The 13,931-nt window shown below is 39.7% G+C and overlaps 1 protein-coding gene across 1 annotated transcript in view; it reads right to left on the bottom strand.

Annotated features, from left to right (window-relative positions):
* The window catches only part of LOC115895181 (zinc finger protein 681-like), a 43,171-nt gene extending 35,320 nt beyond the window's left edge, over nucleotides 1-7,851 (bottom strand). Inside the window, exons 1-3 of the mRNA XM_030924440.1 lie at nucleotides 7,842-7,851; nucleotides 7,445-7,646; nucleotides 6,340-6,932 (exon numbers count right to left, since the gene is read on the bottom strand). Of these exons, the coding sequence (XP_030780300.1) occupies nucleotides 6,340-6,932; nucleotides 7,445-7,646; nucleotides 7,842-7,851 (805 nt within the window). The remainder of the gene's footprint in view (nucleotides 1-6,339; nucleotides 6,933-7,444; nucleotides 7,647-7,841) is intronic.
* Nucleotides 7,852-13,931: the final 6,080 nt, after the last annotated feature.

Raw genomic sequence — 13,931 nt, 5'->3', positions numbered from 1 at the left:
CACGGAGCCTCCCTCACTGCTAACACAGCAGTCTGCGGCGATCTAACCGCCAGGCAGCAGCGAGGCTGGGGGAGGGGCGCCCACCATTGCTGAGGCTTAAGTAGGTAAACAAAGCCGCTGGGAAGCTCGAACTGGGTGGAGCTCACAGCAGCTCAAGGAAGCCTGCCTGTCTCTGTAGTCTCCACCTCTGGGGACAGCGCACAGCTGAAGACCAACAGGGGAAGCAGCGGGGGCCTGTGCAGACACGAACGACTCTGTCTGACAGCTTTGGGGAGAGCCGTGGATCTCCCAACGTGGAGGTTGAGATCTGAGAACGGACAGACTGCCTGCTCAGGTGGGTCCCTGACCCCTGAGTAGCCTAACTGGGAGACATCCCCCACTAGGGGCAGTCTGACACCCCACACCTCACAGGGTGGAGTACACCCCTGAGAGGAAACTTCCAAAGGAAGAATCAGACAGGTACACTCGCTGTTCAGCAATATTCTATCTTCGGCAACCTCTGCTGCTGATACCCAGGCAAACAGGGTCTGGAGTGGACCTCAAGCAATCTCCAACAGACCAACAGACAGTCCTTCTGACTGTCAGAAGGAAAACTATCAAACAGGAAGGACACCTATACCAAAACCCCATCAGTACGTCACCATTATCAAAGACCAGAGACAGATAAAACCACAAAGATGGGGAAGAAGCAGGGCAGAAAAGCTGGAAATTCAAAAAATAAGAGCGCATCTCCCCCTGCAAAGGAGCGCAGCCCATCGCCAGCAACGGATCAAAGCTGGTCAGAGAATGACTCTGACGAGAGGAGAGAAGAAGGCTTCAGTCCATCAAACTTCTCAGAGCTAAAGGAGGAATTATGTACCCAGCGCAAAGAAACTAAAAATCTTGAAAAAAGAGTGGAAGAATTGACAGCTAGACTAATTAATGCAGAGAAGATCATAAACGAAATGACAGAGATGAAAACCATGACACGAGAAATACGTGACAAATGCACAAGCTTCAGTAACCGACTCGATCAACTGGAAGAAAGAGTATCAGCGATTGAGGATCAAATGGATGAAATGAAGCGAGAAGAGAAACCAAAAGAAAAAAGAAGAAAAAGAAATGAACAAAGCCTGCAAGAAGTATGGGATTATGTAAAAAGACCAAATCTACGTCTGATTGGGGTGCCTGAAAGTGAGGAGGAAAATGGAACCAAGTTGGAAAACACTCTTCAGGATATCATCCAGGAGAACTTCCCCAACCTAGTAGGGCAGGCCAACATTCAAATTCAGGAAATACAGAGAAAGCCACAAAGATACTCCTCCAGAAGAGCAACTCCAAGACACATAATTGCCAGATTCACCAAAGTTGAAATGAAGGAAAGAATCTTAAGGGCAGCCAGAGAGAAAGGTCGGGTTACCCACAAAGGGAAGCCCATCAGACTAACAGCAGATCTCTCGGCAGAAACTCTACAAGCCAGAAGAGAGTGGGGGCCAATATTCAACGTTCTTAAAGAAAAGAATTTTCAACCCAGAATTTCATATCCAGCCAAACTAAGTTTCATCAGTGAAGGAGAAATAAAATCCTTTACAGATAAGCAAATGCTTAGAGATTTTGTCACCACCAGGCCTGCCTTACAAGAGACCCTGAAGGAAGCCCTAAACATGGAAAGGAACAACCGGTACCAGCCATTGCAAAAACATGCCAAAATGTAAAGACCATCGAGGCTAGGAAGAAACTGCATCAACTAACGAGCAAAATAACCAGTTAATATCATAACGACAGGATCAAGTTCACACATAACAATATTAACCTTAAATGTTAATGGACTAAATGCTCCAATTAAAAGACACAGACTGGCAAACTGGATCAAGAGTCAAGACCCATCAGTCTGCTGTATTCAGGAGACCCATCTCACATGCAGAGACATACATAGGCTCAAAATAAAGGGATGGAGGAAGATCTACCAAGCAAATGGAGAACAAAAAAAAGCAGGGGTTGCAATCCTTGTCTCTGATAAAACAGACTTTAAACCATCAAAGATCAAAAGAGACAAAGAAGGCCATTACATAATGGTAAAGGGATCAATTCAACAGGAAGAGCTAACCCTCCTAAATATATATGCACCCAATACAGGAGCACCCAGATTCATAAAGCAAGTCCTTAGAGACTTACAAAGAGACTTAGACTCCCATACAATAATAATGGGAGACTTCAATACTCCACTGTCAACATTAGACAGATCAACGAGACAGAAAGTTAACAAGGATATCCAGGAATTGAACTCATCTCTGCACCAAGCGGACCTAATAGACATCTATAGAACTCTCCACCCCAAATCAACAGAATATACATTCTTCTCAGCACCACATCACACTTATTCCAAAATTGACCACATAATTGGAAGTAAAGCACTCCTCAGCAAATGTACAAGAACAGAAATTATAACAAACTGTTTCTCAGACCACAGTGCAATCAAACTACAACTCAAGACTAAGAAACTCAATCAAAACCACTCAACTACATGGAAACTGAACAACCTGCTCCTGAATGACTACTGGGTACATAACGAAATGAAAGCGGAAATAAAGATGTTCTTTGAAACCAATGAGAACAAAGATACAACATACCAGAATCTCTGGGACACATTTAAAGCAGTGTGTAGAGGGAAATTTATAGCACTAAATGCCCACAAGAGAAAGCAGCAAAGATCTAAAATTGACACTCTAACATCACAATTAAAAGAACTAGAGAGGCAAGAGCAAACACATTCAAAAGCTAGCGGAAGGCAAGAAATAACTAAGATCAGAGCAGAACTGAAGGAGATAGAGACACAAAAAACCCTCCAAAAAATCAATGAATCCAGGAGTTGGTTTTTTGAAAAGATCAACAAAATTGACAGACTGCTAGCAAGACTAATAAAGAAGAAAAGAGAGAGGAATCAAATAGACGCAATAAAAAATGATAAAGGGGATATCACCACTGACCCCACAGAAATACAAACAACCATCAGAGAATACTATAAACGCCTTTACGCAAATCAACTAGAAAATCTAGAAGAAATGGATAATTTCCTGGACACTTACACTCTCCCAAGACTAAACCAGGAAGAAGTTGAATCCCTGAATAGACCAATAGCAGGCTCTGAAATTGAGGCAACAATCAATAGCCTACCCACCAAAAAAAGTCCAGGACCAGATGGATTCACAGCTGAATTCTACCAGAGGTACAAGGAGGAGCTGGTACCATTCCTTCTGAAACTATTCCAATCAATAGAAAAAGAGGGAATCCTCCCTAACTCATTTTATGAGTCCAACATCATCCTGATACCAAAGCCTGGCAGAGACACAACAAAAAAAGAGAATTTTAGACCAATATCCCTGATGAACATCGATGCAAAAATTCTCAATAAAATACTGGCAAACCGGATTCAGCAGCACATCAAAAAGCTTATCCACCATGATCAAGTGGGCTTCATCCCTGGGATGCAAGGCTGGTTCAACATTCGCAAATCAATAAATGTAATCCAGCATATAAACAGAACCAAAGACAAGAACCACATGATTATCTCAATAGATGCAAAAAAGGCTTTTGACAAAATTCAACAGCCCTTCATGCTAAAAACGCTCAATAAATTTGGTATTGATGGAACGTACCTCAAAATAATAAGAGCTATTTATGACAAACCCACAGCTAATATCATTCTGAATGGGCAAAAACTGGAAAAATTCCCTTTGAAAACTGGCACAAGACAGGGATGCCCTCTCTCACCACTCCTATTCAACATAGTCTTGGAAGTTCTGGCTAGGGCAATCAGGCAAGAGAAAGAAATCAAGGGTATCCAGTTAGGAAAAGAAGAAGTCAAATTGTCTCTGTTTGCAGATGACATGATTGTATATTTAGAAAACCCCATTGTCTCAGCCCAAAATCTCCTTAAGCTGATAAGCAACTTCAGCAAAGTCTCAGGATACAAAATTAATGTGCAAAAATCACAAGCATTCTTATACACCAGTAACAGACAAGCAGAGAGCCAAATCAGGAATGAACTTCCATTCACAATTGCTTCAAAGAGAATAAAATACCTAGGAATCCAGCTTACAAGGGATGTCAAGGACCTCTTCAAGGAGAACTACAAACCACTGCTCAGTGAAATCAAAGAGGACACAAACAAATGGAAGAACATACCATGCTCATGGTTAGGAAGAATCAATATCGTGAAAATGGCCATACTGCCCAAGGTTATTTATAGATTCAATGCCATCCCCATCAAGCTACCAATGAGTTTCTTCACAGAATTGGAAAAAAACTGCTTTAAAGTTCATATGAAACCAAAAAAGACCCCGCATTGCCAAGACAATCCTAAGTCAAAAGGACAAAGCTGGAGGCGTCACGCTACCTGACTTCAAACTATACTACAAGGCTACAGTAACCAAAACAGCATGGTACTGGTACCAAAACAGAGCTATAGACCAATGGAACAGAACAGAGTCCTCAGAAATAATACCACACATCTACAGCCATCTGATCTTTGACAAACCTGAGAGAAACAAGAAATGGGGAAAGGATTCCCTATTTAATAAATGGTGCTGGGAAAATTGGCTAGCCATAAGTAGAAAGCTGAAACTGGATCCTTTCCTTACTCCTTATACGAAGATTAATTCAAGATGGATTAGAGACTTAAATGTTAGACCTAATACCATAAAAACCCTAGAAGAAAATCTAGGTAGTACCATTCAGGACATAGGCATGGGCAAGGACTTCATGTCTAAAACACCAAAAGCAATGGCAGCAAAAGCCAAAATTGACAAATGGGATCTCATTAAACTAAAGAGCTTCTGCACAGCAAAAGAAACTACCATCAGAGTGAACAGGCAACCTACAGAATGGGAGAAAATTTTTGCAACCTACTCATCTGACAAAGGGCTAATATCCAGAATCTACAAGGAACTCAAACAAATATACAAGAAAAAAACAAACAACCCCATCAAAAAGTGGGCAAAGGATATGAACAGACATTTCTCAAAAGAAGACATTCATACAGCCAACAGACACATGAAAAAATGCTCATCATCACTCGCCATCAGAGAAATGCAAATCAAAACCACAATGAGATACCACCTCACACCAGTTAGAATGGCAATCATTAAGAAGTCAGGAAACAACAGGTGTTGGAGAGGATGTGGAGAAATAGGAACACTTTTACACTGTTGGTGGGATTGTAAACTAGTTCAACCATTATGGAAAACAGTATGGCAATTCCTCAAGGATCTAGAACTAGATGTACCATATGACCCAGCCATCCCACTACTGGGTATATACCCAAAGGATTATAAATTAGTCTACTACAAAGACACATGCACACGTATGTTTATTGCGGCACTATTCACAATAGCAAAGACTTGGAATCAACCCAAATGTCCATCTGTGACAGACTGGACTAAGAAAATGTGGCACATATACACCATGGAATACTATGCAGCCATAAAAAAGGATGAGTTTGCGTCCTTTGTAGGGACATGGATGCAGCTGGAAACCATCATTCTTAGCAAACTATCACAAGAAGAGAAAACCAAACACCGCATGTTCTCACTCATAGGTGGGAACTGAACAATGAGATCACTTGGACTCGGGAAGGGGAACATCACACACTGGGGCCTATCATGGGGAGGGGGGAGGAAGGAGGGATTGCACTGGGGAGTTATACATGATATAAATGATGAATTGATGGGTGCTGACGAGTTGATGGGTGCAGCACACCAACATGGCATAAGTATACATATGTAACAAACCTGCACGTTATGCACATGTACCCTAGAACTTAAAGTATAATAAATAAATAAATAAATAAAAAGAAATTCACTAAAAACCATATAATTACATGGAAATTGAATAACATTGCTAAGTCAGAAATAAAGAAGTTTTCTGAAATTAATAACAAAGGTATAATACAAAATACAAAAATATATAGGAGACAGTCAAGGCAGTGTTAAGATAATAATTTACAGTGCTAAATGCTCACAACAAAAAAGTTGGGAAGATCACATAAACAGACTAACATTAAAAGTAAAAGAAGTAGAGAAGAAAGAGCAAAGAAATCTCAAATACAGCAGTTGACAATATTAACAGCAAAATTTACAGCTGAATTGAAAGAGACTGAGACACAAAAAACTATTTAAAAAAAAAAATCAATAAATCCAGGAGCTGTTATTCTTTTAAAAAATTAGTAAAGTTTGTGAAACTCCTGGAACCTTTCCCTCTTAAATTTTTCTGTGTGCAATAAGATCTGTAATGTAAGTGAAAGTGTTCCATCTCTCTTATTTCTGATGTTTTTATACCGTTAAAGTATAAAATATTCCTCACATTTGTAAGGCCTCCTTCCAGTATGAATTCTCCTGTGGTTGAAAAGGGTTGAGGGGTGGGAAAAGGCTGTGCCACATTCTTCACATGCATAGGGCTTATTTCCAGTATGAGTTCTCTTGTGATTAGTAAGTTCTGAGTACACATAGGCTTTGCCACAATCTTCACATTTGTAATGTTTTTCTCCAGTATGATTTCTCTTATGTTTTCTAAGGTCTGAGGACCACCTATAGTCTATACCACATTCTTCACATTTATAAGGTCTCTCTCCAGTATGAATTCTCTCATGTAGAGTAAGGCCTGAGAAACACCTACAGACTGTGCCACATTCTTCACATTTATAAGGTATCTGTATAGTATGAATTCTCTTATGTTGAGTAAGTTCTGAGAAGCTTAAAGACTCTACCAAACTTTTCACATGTGTAGGGTTTCTCTGCAATGTGAATTCTCCTGTGTTTAACAAGGTTTGAGAAGCAGATAAAGGCTTTACCACATTGTTCACATTTATAAGGTCTCCCTCAAGTACAAATTCTCTTATGTTTAGTAAAGTCTGAGAAGCTATTAAAGGCTCTGCCACATTCTTTGCATTTATAGGGCTTTTTTCCAGAATGAGTTATCTTACATTGAATAAGATTGGAGAACCACCTACAAACTTTGCCACATTCTTCGCATTTGTAAAGTTTCACTCCAGGATGAATTATCTTGTGTCGAATAAGGGTTGAGGAGTAGCTAAAGGCTTTGCTACATAATTCACATTGGTAAGGTCTCTCTCCAGTATGAATTCTCTTAGGTTTAGCAAGCCCTGAGAAGCTTATGAAGGCTCTGTCACATTCTTCACATTTGTAGGGTTTCTCTCCAGAATGAATTATCTTATGTTGATTAAGCTCTGAGAAGCACCTACAGACTTTGCCATATATTTAACAGTTGTAAGGTCTCTCCTTAGTATGAATTCTCTTATGTTGAGTAAGATCTGAGAGGCTTTTAAAGGCACTGCCACATTCTTCACATTTGTAGCATTTCTCTCCAGTTGTAAATTATCTTGTGGTGTTTAATAAGGGTTGAGGAGCGACTAAAGGCTTTGCCACATTCTTCACCTTTGTAAGGTCACTCCCCAGTATGAATACTCTTATGTCTAGTAAGATCTGAGAAGCTTGTAAAGCCTCTGCCACATTCTTCACATTTGTAGGGTTTCTCTCCAGTATGAATTATCTTATGTCTGCTAAGGTCTGGGAAGCTTCTGAAGCCTCTGACACATTTTTCACATTTGTAGGGTTTTTCTCCAGTATGAATTCTCTTATGTCTAATAAGTTCTGATAACCAACCACAGGCTTGGCCACATCCTTCACATTTAAAAAAAAAATTCTCTTCTCTCCAGTATGAATTCTCTCCTGTTTAGTAAGGTCTGAGAAGGATTTAAAGGGTCTGCAATATTTTTCACATTTGTAGGGGATCCCTCTAGTATGAGTTTTCTTATTTAAAATGAGGCCTGAGAACCACCTACAGACCTTGCCACATTTTTTCCATTTGTAGGGTTTCTTTCTGCTATTAATTTTCTCCATTGAGAATTGAGCACCACTCAAAAGCTTTGTCACATTTATTGCATTGACATGTTTTGCTATGGGTTGTTGGTAAACATTGATGAAGGCAATTATAACTACTCTTCTGCCCTTTGCAATTAATCACACCTTGCCAGTCTTTCTTTAAGTACAAATTATCAAGGTCACAGCCTTCATATTTTCTCACTGTTACTTTTTTATGTGAATCCTTTAGGTCCTCCTTTGGCAATATCTCTGCAGTGAAAAAAAAAAAAAGAACCAGCTGAAAAAAATGTAACAAATCATCTCACTCATTAGACTAAGGCGAATATACTTTACAAATACGAAATTATACAAAGCACATTAAAACGGTGACACAGGGTCACTTCCAAGATGGCCAAATAGGAACAGCCCCAGTCTGCAGGTTACAGTGAGACTGATGCAGAAGATGGGTGATTTCTGCATTTCCAACTGAGGTACCTGCTTCATCTCATTAGGATTGGTTGGACAGTGGGTGCAGCCCACAGAGGGTGAGCTGAAGCAGGGCGTGGCCTCGTCTCACCCAGGAAGCACAAGGGGTCAGGGGATTTCACTTTCCTAGTCAAGGAAAGCCATGACAGACTGTACATGGAGAAATGGTAAACTGCTGACCAAATACTACACTTTTGCCACAGTCTTAGTAACCAGCAGACCAGGAGATAACCCAAGGGCCTGGCTCAGCAGATCCCACGTCCATGGAGCCTTGTTCACTGTTAGTGCAGAAATATGAGATTGACCGGCGGCGACGCTGCAGGTTGATTGGGGCAGGGGTGTCTGCTGTTGCTGAGGCTTGAATAACTCACAGTGTAAACAAAGAGGCCAGAAAGCACAAACTGGGCAGAGGACATCACCACGCAGCAAGGTCTACTGCCTCTCTAGATTTCACCTCTGGAAACAGGGCATAGTAGAACAAAGGCAGCAGACAGCTTCTGTAGACTTAAATGTCCCTGTCTGACAGTTCTGAAGACAGCAGTGGTTCTCTGAGCATGGCATTCGAACTCCAACAATGGACAGACTGCCTTCTCAAGTGGGTCCCTGACCCCATGTAGTCTGACTGGGAAACACCTCCCAGTAGGGGCCGAAAGACACCTCAAGCAGGCGGACGCCCCTCTTGAATGAAGCTTCCAGAGAAAGAATCAGGCAGCAATATTTGCTGTTCTGCAGCCTCCACTGGTGATACCCAGTCAAACACAGTCTGGAATGGACCTCCAGCAAACTCCAACACACCTGCTGCTGACGGGTCTGAATGTTAGAAGGAAAATTAACAAACACAAAGCAATAGCATCAACAGCAACAAAAAGGACATCCACATCAAAACCCCATCTGTAGGTCACCAACATCAAAGACCATAGATAAAACCACAAACATGGGAAGAAACCAGAGCAGAAAAACTGAAAATTCCAAAAAACAGAGTGCCTCTTCTTCCCCAAAAAATCGCAGCTCCTTGACAGCAAGGGAAGATAAATGGACAGAGAATGAGTTTGACAAGTTGACAGAAGTAGGCTTCAGAGGTTGGCAATAACAAACTTCTCCAAGCTAAAGGATCATGTTCTAACCCACCACAAGGAAGCTAAAAACCTTGAAAAAACGTTAGACTAGTGGCTAACTAGAATATACAGTGTAGAAAAAATCTTAAATAACCTGATGGAGCTGAAAGCCACGGAATGAGAATTTTGTGACACATGCACAAACTTTCAATAGCTGATTCAATCAACTGAAAGAAAATATATCAGTGACAGAAGATCAAATTAATGAAATAAAGTGAAAACATAAGATTAGAGAAAAAAGAGTGAAAAGAAACGAAGTCTCCAAGAAATATGGGCTATGTGAAAAGTCAAAATCTACATTTCATTGGGGTACTGGAAAGTGACAGGGAGAATGGAACCAAGTTAGAAAACATTCTTCAGGATATTATCCAGGAGAACTTCCCCAACGTAGCAAGGCAGGCCAACATTCAAATTCAGTAAATACAGAGAACACCACAAAGATACATCTCAAGAAGAGCAACCTCAAGACACACAATTGTCAGATTCACCAAGGTTGAAACGAAGAAAAAAATGTTTAGGCAGCCAGAGAGAAACGTCGGGTAACCCACAAAGGGAACCCCATCAGAGTAACAGCAGATCTCACAGCAAAAACCCTACAAGCCAGAAGAGTGGGGGCCAATATTCAGCATTCGTAAAGAAAAGCATTTTCAAACCAGAATCTCATATCCAGCAAAACTAAGCTTCAAAAGTGAAGGAGAAATAAAATTCTTTACAGACAACTAAATGCTGAGAGATTCTGTCACCACAAAGCCTGCCTTGTTACAAGAGCTCCTGAAGGACGCACTAAGCATGGAAAGGAACAATCGGTACTAACCACTGAAAAACATGCCAAATGGTAAAGACCATCAACACTATGAAGAAACTGCATCAATTAATGGGCAAAATAACCAGCTAACATCATAATTACAGGATCAAATTCAAACATACCAATATTAACTTTAAATGTAATTGGGCTAAGTGCCCCAATTAAAAGACACAGACTAGCAAACTGGAAAAAGAGTAAGGACCCATCGTTGTGCTGTGTTCAGGAGACCCATCTCACATGCAAAGACGCACAAAGGCTCAAAATAAAGGGATGAAGGAAGATCTACCAAGCAAATGGAAAGCAAAAAAAGCAGGGGTTGCAATCCTAGGCTCTGATAAAACAGACTTTTAAACCAATAAAGATCAAAAGACACAAAGAAGGCCACTACATAATAATAAAGGGATCAATTCAACAAGAAGAGCTAACTATCCTAAATATATATGCACCCAATACAGCAGCACCCTGTATTCCTTCATAAAGCAAGCCCTTAGAGACCTACAAAGAGACTTAGACTCCCACACAATAATAAAGGGAGATTTTAACGCCCCACTGTTGACATTAGGCAGATTAACAAGGCAGAAGGTTAACAAGGATATGCAGGACTTGAACTCAGCTTTGGACCAAGCAGAAATAACAGACATTTACGGAACTGTACACCCCAAATCAACAGAATATACATTCTTCTCATCACCACATCACACTTATTCTAAAACTGACTACATAATTGGTATTAAAACACTCCTCAGTAAACATAAGAGAAATCACAACAAACTGTCTCTCAGACCACAGTGCAATCAAACTAGAACCAAGCATTAAAAAACTCACTCAAAACTGCACAACTACATGGAAACTGAACAACCTGCTCCTGAATGACTATTGGGTAAATAACGAAATAAAGGTAGAAATAAAGATGTTCTTTCAAACCAATGAGAACAAAGACACAACGTACCAGAATCTCAGGGACACATTTAAGCAGTGTGTAGAGAGAAATTTATAGCACTAAATGCCCACAAGTGAAAGCAGGAAAGATCTAAAATCTACACCCTAACATCACATTTAAAGAACTAGAGAAGCAAGAGCAAAAACATTCAAAAGCTAGCAGAAGGCAAGAAATAACTAAGATCAGAGCAGAACTGAAGGAGACAGAGACACAAAAAACCTTTCAAAAAAATCAATGAATCCAGGAGCTGGTTTTTTGAAAAGATCAACAGAATAGATACACCACTAGCAAGACTAATAAAGAAGAAAATACAGAAGAATCAAATAGGCACAATAAAAATGATAAAGGGGATATCATCACTGATCCCACAGAAAAACAAACTACCATCAGAAAATACTATAAAAATCTCTATGCAAATAAATTTGAAAATCTAGAAGAAATTGATAAATTTCTGTACACATACACTGTGCCAAGACTAAACCAGGAAGAAGTTGAATCTCTGAATAGAGATTCAACAACAGATTCTGAAATTGAGGCAATAATTAACAGCCTACCAACCCAAAAAAGTCCAGGATCAGATGGATTCACAGCCATATCCTACCAGAGGTACAAAGAGGAGCTGGTACCATTCCTTCTGAAACTATTTCAATCAACAGAAAAAGTGGGAATCCTCCCTATCTCATTTTATGAGGCTAGCATCATTGTGATACCAAACCCTGGTAGAGACACAACAAAAAAAATAGAATTTTATGCCAATATCCCTGATGAACATCCATGCGAAAAACCTCAGTAAAATACTGGCAAACCAAATTCAGCAGCACATCAAAAACCTTATCCACCACGATCAAGTTGGCTTCATCCCTGTAATGCAAGGCTGGTTCAACATATGCAAATCAATAAACGTAATCCATCACATTAATAGAACCAATGATAAAAACCACATGATTATCTCAATAGATGCAGAAAAGGCCTTCAACAACAGTCAACAGCCCTTCATGCTAAAAACTCTCAATAAACTAGGTATTGATGAAACGTATCTCAAAATAATAAGAGCTATTTATGACAAACCCACAGCCAATATCATACTGAATGGGTAAAAACTGAAAGCATTCCCTTTGAAAACTGGCACAAAGGAAGGACGCCTTCTCTCACCAGTCCTATTCAACATAGTGTTGGAATTTCTGACTAGGGCAATCAAGCAAGAGAAAGAAATAAAGGATATTCAATTAGGAAAAGAGGAAGTCAAGTTATCTCTGTTTGCAGATGACATGAGTGTATATTTAGACAACACCATTGTCTCTGCCAAAAATCTCCTTAAGTTGATAAGCAACTTCAGCAAAGTCTCAGTAGACAAAATCAATGTGCAAAAATCACAAGCATTCTTATACACAAATAATAGACAAACAGAGAGCCAAATCATGAGTGAACTCCCATTCACAATTACTACAAGGAGAATGAAATACCTAAGAACCCAACTTGCAAGGGATGTGAAGAACCTCTTCAAGGAGAACTACAAACCACTGCTCAATGAAATAAAAGAGGACACAAATAAATGGAAGAACATTCCAACGCTCATGGATAAGAAGAATCAGTATCGTGAAAATGGTCATACTGCCCAAGGTAATTTAGGGATTCAATGCTATCCCCATCAAACTACCATTGACTTTCTTCACAGAATTGGAAAAAACTACTTTAAAGTTCATACGGAACCAAAAAAAGAGCCCGCATAGCCAAGACTATCCTAAGCAAAAAGAACAAAACTGGAGGCATCACAACAACCTGACTTCAAATTATACTACAAGGGTACACAGTAGCCAAAAGAGCATGGTCCTGGTACCAAAACACTTATATATGGACCAATGAAACAGAACAGAGGCCTCAGAAAAAACACCACACATCGACAACCATCTGATCTTTGACAAACCTGACAAAAACAAGAAATGCGGAAAGGATTCCCTATTTAACAAATGGTGCTGGGAAAACAGGCTAGTCATATGTAGAAAGCTGAAACTGAATCCCTTCCTTACACAATATACAAAAATTAACTGAAGATGGATTAAAGACATAAATGTAAGACCACCATACAAACGCTAGAAGAAAACCTAGGCAATACCATTCAGGACACAGGCATGGTCAAAGACTTTATGACTAAAATGCCAAAAGCAATGGCAACAAAAGCCAAAATAGATAAATGGGATCTAATTAAAGTAAAGAACTTCTGCCTGGCAAAAGAAACTATCATCACCATGAACAAGCAACCTACAGAATGGGAGAAAATCTTTGCAACCTACCCATCTGACAAAGAGCTAATATCCAGAATCTACAAAGAACTTAAACAAATTTACAAAAAAAAAAAAAAAAACAAAACCCATCAAAAAGTGGGCAAAGGATATGAACAGACAATTCTCAAAAGAAGATATTTATGCAGCCAACAGACATATGAAAATATGCTCATCACCACTGGTCATCAGAGAAATGCAAATCAAATCCACAATGAGATACCATCTCGTGCCACTTAGAATGTGGGGATCATTAAAAAGTCAGGAAACAACAGATGCTGGAGAGGATGTGGAGAAATAGGAATACTTTTATACTGTTGGTGGGAGTGTAAATTAGTTCAACCACTGTGGAAAGACACTGTGGGGATTCCTCAAGGATCTAGAACTAGAAATATGGTTTGACCCAGCAATTCCATTACTGGGTATATACCCAAAGGATTATAAACCATG

Source organism: Rhinopithecus roxellana, chromosome 20 (genome assembly GCF_007565055.1).
Source record: "Rhinopithecus roxellana isolate Shanxi Qingling chromosome 20, ASM756505v1, whole genome shotgun sequence".
Lineage (NCBI taxonomy): Eukaryota > Metazoa > Chordata > Mammalia > Primates > Cercopithecidae > Rhinopithecus > Rhinopithecus roxellana.
Note: the sequence above shows the minus strand (reverse complement) of the source record. Positions and strands in the feature narration are given on the sequence as shown.